Source organism: Myotis myotis, unplaced genomic scaffold, assembly GCF_014108235.1.
Source record: "Myotis myotis isolate mMyoMyo1 unplaced genomic scaffold, mMyoMyo1.p scaffold_m19_p_27, whole genome shotgun sequence".
NCBI classification, from domain to species: domain Eukaryota; kingdom Metazoa; phylum Chordata; class Mammalia; order Chiroptera; family Vespertilionidae; genus Myotis; species Myotis myotis.
The window spans coordinates 1,489,605-1,501,726 of NW_023416332.1; the positions used below are offsets into that span (position 1 = coordinate 1,489,605).

Here is a 12,122-nt window from a genome sequence, read left to right on the forward strand (position 1 = left end):
TTCCATTTTCCCTTCTGCCCGCCCATCTCATTTTCTTTTTTCCTGTAGCAAGACATGAGCTGCCCCCATTCCCAAGGTGGGTGGCCTTGAGCGGGGAGTTTCAGTGTGGAGAGAAGGCAGGGTACTCATCATGACAGGAGGCCTGGCGTTTTGCCTGGCTGTCTGGGTTCAGAGTTTAGCTCGTTGGTTTTCTGTTGCTATCTCTCAGCTAGGCCTTTTCTGGCTTTTTTTGTGTTGGTCGGTAGGAAGGAGGGAGGTGGGCTAGGCATCAAACATACCCTCCCCTTCTCATGCCCAGCTAGTCCTGGGCTGCAGGCTCTGCACCTGTAAATCACCTCCCACCTTTTTCCACTCCCAGCTGCTCACATGCACGGGAAGGGATGCTTCATATGGAGACCTGGGACTCCAGCTTTCACTGCTTTCCACCCGGACGCCATCCTGCAGCCACCAAAGGATGGGGGGAGGTGGGGTGCTGAAGCATAATACGTCCTGGTGCAGAATCAGGTGGGAGCAGGTGGGTCAGGAGGGGAACCCACTGGCAGATGTAGCCCCAATCACCTCCAACATCACTCTGCTTTCTCTCCGAGATAGTAGTTGCACCCCAGTCAGCACAGCAGAGACAGGGCCCTGGGCACCCCACCCTTCTCTCTGCTCACATTCTGGCCAGCCTCGGCCACTCAACCGCCAGACTGTCCTGAGACCTGTAGGCTGACTGAGGCCAAGGTCTGGTCTGGGGTAGGGAGGAAGGAGCCGGGAAAGGTGTGTGTGAGAGAGGGGGGGGACCTCTGAAATGCTTGGGGTAACTTGGGCATGGCTCTCTGGTCACATTTTTGGCTGCTCTTGATTCTGTGTTCACTTGATGTCTTTCTTCTCTTCCTGCTCCTTCGAATGACTTGTCTGGAGGCTCAGCTCCCCGTGGGTGGGACAGAGAGAGAGCTGCAGGGTTTGGGGTCTTACAGGCTCCGAGTCCAATCCTGGCCGTACCTCTCTTCGGCTGTGTGCTCTTGGGCAAATAGCCCTTCTGAGCCTCGGTTTGCTTCTTTGTCAAATGAGCATAAGTGTTTCCCTTCGGAGGGGTGCTGGGGGCTGTGAACGTGACTCAGTGTTGCGTGTACATTAGTCACTGTGAGTACAGCCTCTGGGAAGGAGAGCAAGGGCCTGGGATATGGGGATGCAGGAGAGGGGAGCCGTCTAGGTTGGGAGGGGGTGGCGGTGCGACAGCTTTGGCAAGGCTGGAGAGAGGGAGTGTGCGTGTCACCATCCGAGAGTACAAGAGCAAATTAACTCTGGGGGCAAGCGCCTATGTGCACAGGTTTCCAGCACATCCAGCAGCTTCCCTATATTGTGTCCTAGTCCTTGGGCTAGGGGAGACCCCAAGCAATGAGGAGACAGGACTTTGCCCTATTGGCCCTGCTTGGGGAACAAGACGATTCTCAAGAAGGGGGAGGGTGGACAGAGGGGCAGTTCATTCAAGTTTGGAGAGGAAAGGGACGGCTGTGAGTGCATGTCATCAGGGAGGGCTTCCTGGAAGAGGCGGGCTTCCCTGCGGCCTCGAATAATTTCAGGCTTTTGTTCAGCCCTTGTCTATCCAGCGTCTCCTGGTCTCCTGCGTACCAGACCTATGGCTACAGAGATGAGTGATCTGCGGTCTCAGCCCTCCCGGTGCTCCCAGTGGGGGAAAGACATAGAACTTGCTAATTATTAACTCAAAGAAGAATTGCCGTAGGTACAGGGGAAGCAGAAGGAAATGTGGGAGGGAACGGAAGCCATCTCTGTCTGGGGACCCTGAGGGTAGAGAAGAGAGGGAGGGGCATTCCAGCCTGAGAACAGTTTATGCAAAGCCTCAGGTGTGAGAGACCTTGGCCTTCCAGAAGGCAGGGGAAAGTGGGCTGTGGCTAGGTTGTGCCCTGCAGCGGTTTACAGAATCTCATCCCATCCTTCAGCTCAGAGGAGCCGCTGGGAAGGGACAGGCTCGGGCTGCCTTAATTCCCCGTGCTCACCTTCCTCTGTGGACTGGGAGGATCGTGGTACAAGGTCGTGGCGATCACACAAAACGGTGCGGCTACACTTCCTGGCACAAAAGGCATGCGCTCAATTAATGTGAACTGTTATGTGATCCTGACAGGACCCCAGCAGGGGAGGTCTGGGGTTATTATCATCATTTACAGGGAAAGCACTTGGGCCGAGCGTGGGCCCTTCCAGGGCCACTGGCCAGGGCCGGGGGTGGGACTTGAACCCAGGTTGTCTGCCTTCACAGCTGGTTTCCCTCCCACTGCTCTGCCTCAGAAGGACAGACAGAATCTGCATGGACAGATGCTGGCCATAGGGAGAAGATTCCAGGCTGAGGAAGTGCATGAATGCCAAGACCCCGTGGATGGCAGAGTGGCTCTGTCCTTGGTGCTGGGCGGACAGAGGGGAAGACTGTGGGTGAGGACCTCATCGCCCTCAGAGGTGGGCCGCCTCCTGGGGCGCCCAGGCCGGACCCCGCGAGCTCCTCGGGGAGTGGCCTGGTTAGCACAGGCTCTGGTTAGCTCTGCTCATGGCTGTGACCATGTGTGACCATGCATGGGGGTGTGTGAAGGTGAGCATGGGTGTTTGTGCAAGGAGTGAGTCTCCGTGGCTCGTGTGTGTATGTGTGTGTGAGCATGGGTATATGCAAGGAGTCTCCGTGGCTCATGTGTGTGTGCATGCATGCATGCATGCCCATGCATGTGTATGTGTGTATGAGCATGGATGTCTGTGCAAGGAGTCTCCGTGGTGCATGTATGTGTGTGTGTGGTGTGGTGTGTGTGTGTGTGTGCGTGAGAGAGAGAGCCACAGTGTCTGTCTGTGGCCTGTGTATGTGTGCCTGCTCCTCTGGCTCCCTTCCCACTCCCCCCGGGTAGCTGGTGAGCTTGCCCTCAGAAGTCCATTCCCTCGCCACAGCTCCCCGGGGCATCCCAGCAGCCAGCGGCCCTGTTTGATTCTGTTCATCCATAAATCATGGCTTGCTGAGGAGATGAAAAAAATTGGGAGCGGGGGCAGATCCCTGGCAAGGGATGGGGTCAGGTCTTCAGTGCACACCTGAAGCCCAGCCTGGCTTCCAGCGGTCACCCCACCCCCACTCCTCGCTGCCTCAGCCCTCCCCACTCCTTGCCCTACGCATTCAACTGATGCTGCTCTTGTTCAAGCCCTGGGCCCGTCCGTCATGAGTCAGGGGCTGGGCGGGGGCGGGGTGCATGGAATTGAGTAAGACGTGACCCCCCTGGCCTCTGCTGTCCTTTGGGGAAAACTAGATGTGTATCTAGCTCAGTATTTCACTCTCCGCTCATTGAGTGCCAACGCCGTGCCCAGATGTCTCCTGCGCGGAGATGTGGCGATGCTATGATAATAGCCAGCACTTACTGCCCACTTATTCTGCATCGGGCACTGTGCTAAGCACACTCTCTGTGCTCATTCCTTTAAACCCCACAATCGTCCTGTGAGGCCTGTACTATTACGAGCCCCCACTTGCAGATGGGGAGACCAGTGCACACACAGATCAGGTCACATGGCTTGGAAGAATAAGAGCGAGAATCTGAGCCCAGACAGCCTGGCTCCAGAGCCCTGGCACTTAATCACTGCACCCTAACAGCAGGCAGGCCCGTGTGCGGGGAGCCCCGAGGCAGAAGTTCATTCCCACTGAGGAGGTGACGGAGGGTCCTGCAGGAGGCGCTTCTCCTCTGGCCTAGAAAAATCAGGGATTGCCAGGCAAATGCCCTCGCCGGTTTGGCTCAATGGATAGAGCGTTGGCCTGTGGACTGAAGGGTCCCAGGTTCGATTCCAGTCAAGGGCACAGGCCCGGGTTGCGGGCTCATCCCCAGTGGGGGGCGTGCAGGAGGCAGCCGATCTATGATTCTCTCTCATCACTGATGTTTCTATCTCTCTCTCCCTCTCTCTCTTCCTCTCTGAAATCAATATATTTTTTTTAAAAAAAGAATTGTCAGGCAAAGATGGGCACGAGGGGAGAACGGAAGGGGTGTGTGTGTGTGTGTGTGTGTGTGTGTGTGTGTAAGAGAGGTTCTCAAACCCTGTCCCTGCAGCCCCTCCCGTCTCTGCTCTCCCGTCTTGTTCGGGTGACATGAGGTAACATACACAGGCATTGAACCTTCAACCAATGTTTACTTAGTGTCAGCCTGTCACCGAGGATCCTGGGACAGCAGAGCAGGACCCCTGCCTTCTCGGGCCTTGTAGTCTGGTACACAGCAGGTGCTTAACACATGGTAGCCTCTATTATCATCATTATTCCTAGTGGCCTGGGGCTCCTCCCCACCCGTCCTGGCAGCAAGCATTCATTGAGCAACGCCTCCGGGCTCAGCTCTGTCCTTGGTGCTGGGCGGACAGAGGGGAAGACTGTGGGTGAGGACCTCATCGCCCTCAGAGGTGGGCCGCCTCCTGGGACGCCCAGGCCGGACCCCGCGAGCTCCTCGGGGAGTGGCCTGGTTAGCACAGGCTCTGCCCACCGGACCTGGCAGGGCCTCCAGGTCTCCGTTAGACTGTCATGGATCCTGAGCTCTGACCGGCGGACACACCCACCACAGGCCTGGGCACAGGGGCAGCAGTGTGCCCGAGCTCGCCCCTCCCTCCCAGGACACCCCTGGGATGGGACCCAGGAGGCCTGGTCCTCTTCGCTCCTGCCTCCCCTGCCTCCCGGGTCTCCTGATGCCCTCGGTCTGCCCTTGTCTGTCCCCCCCGCCCCCCGGGACCCAGGACACATCCTCTGCCCAGGGATAGGTCGTGGGACTCAGCGCTGTCAGAAGGCTGGTGAGGGTGAGGGTGGCAATATTTTCTTTCCTCAAATGTGAATATGCTGACGCTAAGGGGACTTGAAACCATGCATGTCATCGGAGGGAGGTTTCGAAGGGCATGGGCGGCTTTGCCTGGGGACGACTGGAGGGGACATGCGAGCTGTCAGCAAGGATTTGGAGGCTGCGTGTGACAGAGGGAGCCGGCTTGCTCCCAGCAGTTTGGAGGGCAAGCCCAGGACCACGAGGGAAGGTTCTGGGGAGGCGGGTTCGGCTCAGCACAAGGCTCGGCCGCCCTCCCCAACGCCCGTCTCTGGAGGCCCGTCTCCTGCGAAGCTGCTTCCTGTCGCCGCCCCGCCTGGGGGGTGACCCCTCACTTCCGAGGTTCCTCCAGCCCCAGACGCTGCGACTCCAGGCCCTGGGGATGGTTCACTCTGGCTGGCAGGTGAGGACGTGCTTGTCCTCCCGATGGCAGCGCCATGCATTGGCCGAGGACGTCGTGTCACTTACTCACAGCATCGGTGCAATTTGCAATGGCAAGCGTTTCACCCCGGCCTCGCGGGCTGTGCAAGGGATGCTGGGAGCCTGGTGGGGAGAGGTCACTGCCTGGAAGACGATGGCATCTGCCATGCTGCGGGGGGGTCCCAGGGTCCCTGATCCCTGGGATGGGGCTCAACATTCCTCAGCAACATGCCCCTTTTGTCTGTTGTCTGCAACACCCCACGATGGGAAACAGAAGGAAATGGGCTGCATGGGTTGAAGAGGACTGTGGGGCCACAGCCTCATCTGCTCAGCTCCCCTCCCTGGCCCTTGAGGGATCCTGGGAGCCCCCGGTGTTCCTAAAAGCGCACAGAGCAGAGGCTAGGCTCCGAGCCAGGCTGCCGGGTTCAAACCCCGGCTCCCCCACCTGCTCTCTGAGTGACCTTGGACAAGGGGCTTGACCTCTGTGTGTCTCAGTTCCCCGATCTGTAAAACAGGGATAACCATAACGCCGACTGCCGTTGCCGTGAGCACTGAGTTGTTGCCTCACGTGGAACATCTAGGACACCTGCTCATCATCAGAGCGAGAAGGGTGCGCTCTTGCACAGATGAAAGCACTGACCTCCTTTGCTCTTGCTGTTCCCTCTGCCCAGAGTATGCTACCCTCACCTCAGCCCCACCCCCCAGACCACACCAAAGACCCTCTCCTCCGGGAAGCCTTCCCTGATAGCTCCCTCATCCGGCAGTCCATTCATCTGTGTGCTCCCAGAGCCCCCTGCTGATACCTGAGACAAAGCTAACACCAACAACCCTAGTGAGCAAACCGATCTATTGCGTGCTAACAGCCATCCCAGAGAGCGGATGGCATTTTTATCTTCTCTTCGGAATAAAGGAGAAAACGGAGACACAGCGGTTAAGGCACTTGTCCAAGGCCACACGGCTGCTAAGAAATAGAGGCTTGTCAACTCTAATTGGAAAATAAATTTAAAAGGATATGTATTTTTTTAATGAAATAATTATTTTTTAAATGAGGCAGGGGCTGTACTCACACGTGGGTCCTTTCCCGGGTGTGTTGGAGTCTGGAGCTCCAGGCTGGTGGCCTGCCGCTCACCGGTTCTGGGGCTCCTGACGCGCTAGGAAGTCATCGCCGGATCCTTGCCTGTGCCCTGTGCCCATGGTAGATGCTCAGTAGCGAGTAGTTGAAAGCTCAACCCGAAATGGAATTTATGTCATTGAGGAGGGAGTTTGACAAAGGAAGGTGTGGTGCCACCTGCTCTCCCCCTCCCCCAGGCCCTCCCCGTGGAGGGAGCTGGGCAAAGTGCAGGCCCTCTTCCCAGAAGGCACCTTGCCCATCGCCTCACCACAGCCCTGCCTCTCGGGGCCCAGGTGACGTGCCTGCGGAATTGTGGCCGTCACTCCCCCCCCCCCCCCCCCGCCACCCCGTCCTCCGTCGGAGACCTGAGGTTGAAGATGGAGGCCGTCCATTTGTCCATTTGGCCTGAGAACTTTGGCGAAGGTGCCCTCCTGCCCACGGAGGGAAGGGCACTGGTTCCTTGGAGTCTGGGTGGCCTGGGCCAGAGCTCCCGGGAGCTGTGGGCCCTGAGGGTGACAGTCGACTGGCTGCAGGGGCTTTTGAGGGCCGAGGCTCTGGACTTGGGACAAGAGGAAGTTTCGTTGGCCTGGCAGGTAGATAGATGGGGGACAGGTGAGGGCAGCCTTTCCCCACAGCTGGGAGGCTCCGGAAATGGGGAAGGGAGAGAGGAGGCTCAGGCAGGATTCCAGAGAGAGCAGGTAGCGAACCAAGTGCCCAGGGCCCTGCAGTGGTGATGGGGGGAGCCCCGAGGGCCCTGAGAGCTGGGGGTGACCTCTGGGCCCTCTCTCTGAGGCCCCACAGTAAAGCAAGAGGATGAGCCCAGTACCTAAAACCACAGGAACCAGGACCAGACAGACAGCTGTCACCCACTCTCAGTGACCAGCCCCTGGCACCGGAAGCCCCACGCAGGCTCCTCTGTAAACAACCCGCGTCTCCTTGACTTTCGGACGCATCCAGCGCTCGCAGCTTCACAGAGCACGTGTGATGGTGCCGTTCTCACCCGACTCCCTCACATGACCGTTTCCGGTCAGATTTCGCCTTCCTGGTGTCTGGTTTGGGCTCGTGTGTACAACCACCTGTGCGACGGCAGGGAGAAGGTTTATCTGCATTGCAGGGGAGCACACGGAGCGGGTCTGTGACTCGCCCTCAGCCACACGGCGAGCAGGAGACGCCATTTGCACAGAAACCTGGCGCTTTCCTCGCCGGGCAGGCCCACGAAGACTCCCACCCTGAGGTCCAGGACTGTGGAGAGCGGCTACAGCGTTTGGACAGGTTCAAGCCTGGGCCTAATGAGAGGGCACGATCCCCTCTCGTGGCAAAGCCACGTGCAGGTCCCAGCACAATTACAGCCAAAGGCTATGGCTGTGAGCTTGGCCTCATGGCCCGAACCTGTGGTCCCACGTGGCTGAGTGCTGTGGGCTGCGGGAGGGGCAGCAAGTAAACAAAGCTCGATCAGGTGCCTGTGATTGAGTGGATTCGAAACCCGCGAGAACGCTGCAAGCATCTTGACCCGCCCTTAGTGTGCCTCGTGGAATCTGCTATCAAATGAAGACTCGGTTTGCAGGCCGTGGCGCTGTCTCTCTAGTCAGAGGACAGCGTCTCACCCAGCCCCAGCTTTATTCTCTTGTCTGTCAGCGTCCCACCTAGCCCCAGCTTTATTCTCTCGTCTGTCTTTCCTAATCCTTCACGCGCCCCCACCCCTACCCCCCAGGTTCACCCGTGGCCGTGCTGGCGTGGCACACAGGACCTCTGAGCTCTTGGAATGGAAGCCACGGCGAGCGCTCGGGATCGGGAGATTGTCCATCACGGGCCCAGCGACTCGGGGAGGGAAGGGGAGGGCGGGTGTGCAGACTCCTTAGCAAAGCTGGGCTAAGGGGGCCAGGGCTGGTCAGAGGGTTCCAGAGATCTCGTTCTGGACTCTACATGTGGCTGTTGAGCCTCGGCCAGACACTTAAGAGTCTGTCCGTGCCCACAGGGCAGATGCCTCAGAGGGATTGTAGGAGCTGATGGCCCTTTGGGCGGATTTGGCTGGAGTGGAGCTCAGAGCTCAGAGCCTGGAGGGGGGCCTGGAGAAGCAGTGGCTGTCTTAGTGGGGTGTGGAGGCTGGGGGAACTGGGGGGGCTAGGGGCACGCTGGCTTCTCCCTTGGAGGGTGTCAAGTTTGGGGGATGGTACGGAGCCTGTGGGCTCACACAGGCCCGGGCAGGGAGAGAGCAGCAGAGGTGTCAGCCGGCACAGTTGCCTCGTTTTACAGATGAGGGAGAGGGGGAGCCCTCCAGGGTGGCCTCTCGGGCAGAGCTGTGGGCTCAGAGCTTGGGGCTCAGAGCTCCCAGGCTGGGGGTCAGCGGGAAGGACGGGCAGCGTGGTTGTTCTGAGGGCTCTGGGCTGAGGAGGGTGGCTGGCCCTGGCCAATGAGGGTCTGACCTGTGCACGTCCTCCCTCCCCAGGGGCGCCCACCCGCGACGTCCTGCTGGTCTCGGCCATCATCACCGTCAGCCTTAGCGTGACTATCCTTCTCTGCGGCCTCTGCCACTGGTGTCAGCGCAAACTGGTGAGGCTCCTGCACCCCGTCCCCCGCCCTTCGCCCCCCCACCCAACTGCAGGCTCGTGAAGGCTCTCCAAGGCCCACCTGTCCGCCGAGGCAGGCGCACCTGAGGCATTCACACCGCACGTGCGCACTGCGCTGGCCTGGGTGTGGGCCGCGTGGGTCCCTGTGGACACTCAGAGCCACACCCCTGAGGACATTCGTGGAGAGACGGGGGTCTCGCGGGCAATCTCACGCGCGCAACTCCGCGCACACGCGCCCGCCTCCCGCAGAAAGAGCCGCAGGCACACGCGCTCGGAGCAGGGGAGCCCCCTCCCCTCCGCCCGCCGCCCTCCCCCCTCCTCCGGGGCGGGGCCGGGCGTCCTGGCCAATGAGATGCGGCGCCAGCCTCGCCGCACCCCCGCGCCCGCACATTCATCCAGGCTCCCCGGGTTTGGACAAGCACAAGCGGCCCCTTTTCCTCGGTAGCGAGGCTGGGCAATCGGCGAGCGGATGGAGCATCAATAAGTAACGAGCCGGTCAGCGGGACATTCATCACCGAGGGCGCCCGGGGCGGGAGCGGCCCGCGGCCGGGAGGGCGGCTGCCCCAGGAGACCCTCAGCCCGCCCCTGTCCGGCCGCCCTCCCAGAAGTCGGTGGGGCTTGGAGGAGCTGCGGGGGGCGCCCCCGAGGGTGGGCCTGGAGGCGGCCCAGGTGTGGGACTTGCCCAGGGTTGGGTGCAGAAGGGTCCCCGCTCAGCCGCAGAGGCGGGAGGCTGTGGCCGTGGGCACGCGCCTATGAAAGAGAAGGCGCAGACGCCCCCAGGGGCCCCGCACGCTTCCTGCAGGAAACGCGTGCTCAGGAACTGGGACGTGCCTCTCCTTCCTGCCCACCCCCACCCCCGTGCGCGCGCGTGTCCGCGGGACAGCTGTTCCCCGCAGGTGGAGCCAGGCTGGCTGCCCCGCATTGTTCCTGGATCTCCTGTGGCTGCCGCATCTCAGAATTCCAGGGGCGGTGGAGGGTGGCCCCCGTGCCTCTTTGCGCGAGCTCCTCGAGGCTGTGGGCGAGGCTGAGCACTCACTGCAGCCTGCATGTCTTGTTGGGCTGTCTGTCCGTCCGTATTGGACGGCAGGTGAAGGTGTGTGAGCAGGTGCTGCTGGTGCCCTTGAGAGTGTGTGTGTGTGTGTGTGTGTGTGTGTGTGTGTGTGTGTGTAGTGAGAGCCTCACCCTGTCCCCACTCATCTGGGGGCAGGAGTTCAAGGACAACAGCTTTTGTAGCAGGTGGGCAGCTGAGAGATGCAGAGCCCATCCACCCCCACCCCCCATCCCCCACCCCCTGTCCAGCCTGAGGAACTTCCCCAGAGTCCAGTCCACACTGTCCTTTCTGACTTCTTTCTCCGAGCTGCCCAAGCCCTCAGCCTGCTACCACCCCTCCCCTGCCCTCCACCCCCGCCCCCCGGGGCTGCAGAGCCAGGGAGCCCCTTGCCCGGGCTGTCTCCAGCCCCATGCTTGCCCGCCTGTCCCCTCTGCAGCAGCGACATGGTGCCCTCACAGCCCAGATCCCATTTCCAAACATTAACAACTTCCTTAACCTCCAGCTGGCTTTTCCCAGCTCTGCTGCCGAGTCCTCCCTGCCCAGCAGGCTGGTGGCATGGGGTCTCTCCCTGCCTCATGCACCTCCCTGTCCCCCAAACCAAGTTCTGCCCCAATGCCTGTTCCCCTAGCTTCCCGGCTCCACTGCAGTGGCAGCTGCAGCCTGAGGGGCGGCTCTCTGAGCTGTGGAAGGAGGAGCGGCCCTGGGGACACCAGGGGCCAGCCCACCCGAGCCGTTCCCCGTGCCTGGCCTGGGGAAGGACCGCAACCGCCTCAGAAGAGGGTGCTTATGGGCAAGTTCCCTGCCAAGACTAGGAAGAGAGGAGGGGGAGAGGGCGGGGGTCCTCAACCAGGGCCTGGCATGGCCTGAAGTGCTGGAGAATAGTGGGGGCGGGGCTCCCGCCTGAGGGTCACCCCAAGAAGGGCCCTGGGCCACCATGGACCAGCTGGAACTAGGAGTTTCTTGGGGTCAGAGCTGGAGCTGAGAACCGGCAGCTTTTGTGGACCCAGAGGGCCCGGCAGCTCCGCTGGTAACTCTTCAGGTTCTGGCTCCAAGGCAACGGCCAGGATGGGGGGACCCCAGAGGGCGCTTCCAGTTGATGGTTTAGGGAACTGCTGGGTACCAGGTTCCACACCGAGTACGAGAGGCCGTACAGCCATCACTGGGGTGAACTGCCCAGGGCGGGAGCTGAAGTCGGGAGGAAAGTCACAGCTGTGCTGAGGGGCGGCAGCCCGGCTCTTCCCGTGACGTCATACCCACTCGGGAAGGAAGGGGAGGAGGCCCGAGAGGCACGGGACCTGATCAGGCTAACACAGGAGCATGAGGCCCTGGGACCAGGATCCCGGCCCCCCGGAGACTTAGGGGTGCTGAGGGGGGATGAGGCCCCCCCACTCCACACACCCCCTGAGGGGAGCTCCGCTGCCACTGTCCCTACGCAGGTGGCCCTGTGCCCAGGAAGGGGCTGCAGTTGGCAGGAGCGCCAGGGAGCACAGCTGTCACTTCTGTGTTGCTTTGGGGCAAGTGGAATAATTGACTATTGTGGCTGTGGTGTCGGTGCACACGACTGCACGTGGAGAAACGTGTGTGTGTGTGTGTGTGTGTCCACTGGGCAGGGGCAGGCAAGTGTCCGGTGGGAGAATGGTCTGTGAGGGCAGCTCCAGCCCTTCCATGGCCCCATCCCCCCGCCACCCACACCAGCCCCGGCCTGGCCTAGACCTGTGGCCCCGGGCGCACTGAGGACGCATGGTGGCAGCCAGGAATGCTAATGGTGCCAGGCTCCGCATGAACTAAATTTAGAAACCCAAACCAAGAAGGTGAATGGCGCTCACCTTCCGGGCAGCAGGCCCAGTTGCCGCTGCAGCCACGGCCCTCCTTCCAGCCAGGGATGGGGGGTGCCCCCCCATTCCATCCTGCCCCTCCCCGACTCAGGCTCGAGTGAGAGTCAGTGGGCTGCCTTCTTACGAGGGAGCATGTTCAGGCCCTGCCCCGCCTCCCATCCCCAGGCGCGAGGACCCCAGGGAGCCCCTAGATAGTGAGGGCCACAGCCTGGGCAGGACTGGGCACGGGCCTTCTCCCCACCCCCACGGCTCACGTCACTGGCTGCTGCCAACCTTGCCCTGCAGGATGCCGCCCCCACCATCTGGGGGCAGTGACGTGGCCGGTGTGACGTA

At 61.0% G+C, this 12,122-nt stretch overlaps 1 protein-coding gene across 5 annotated transcripts in view; it reads left to right on the forward strand.

The window, feature by feature from the left end:
• SYT7 (synaptotagmin 7) overlaps positions 1-12,122 on the forward strand; it is a 56,861-nt gene that overhangs the window by 15,091 nt on the left and 29,648 nt on the right. For all 5 annotated transcript variants that reach the window (XM_036295780.1, XM_036295781.1, XM_036295782.1 and 2 more), the window contains exon 2: positions 8,783-8,886. In XM_036295780.1, coding sequence (XP_036151673.1) covers positions 8,783-8,886 — 104 coding nt within the window. The remainder of the gene's footprint in view (positions 1-8,782; positions 8,887-12,122) is intronic.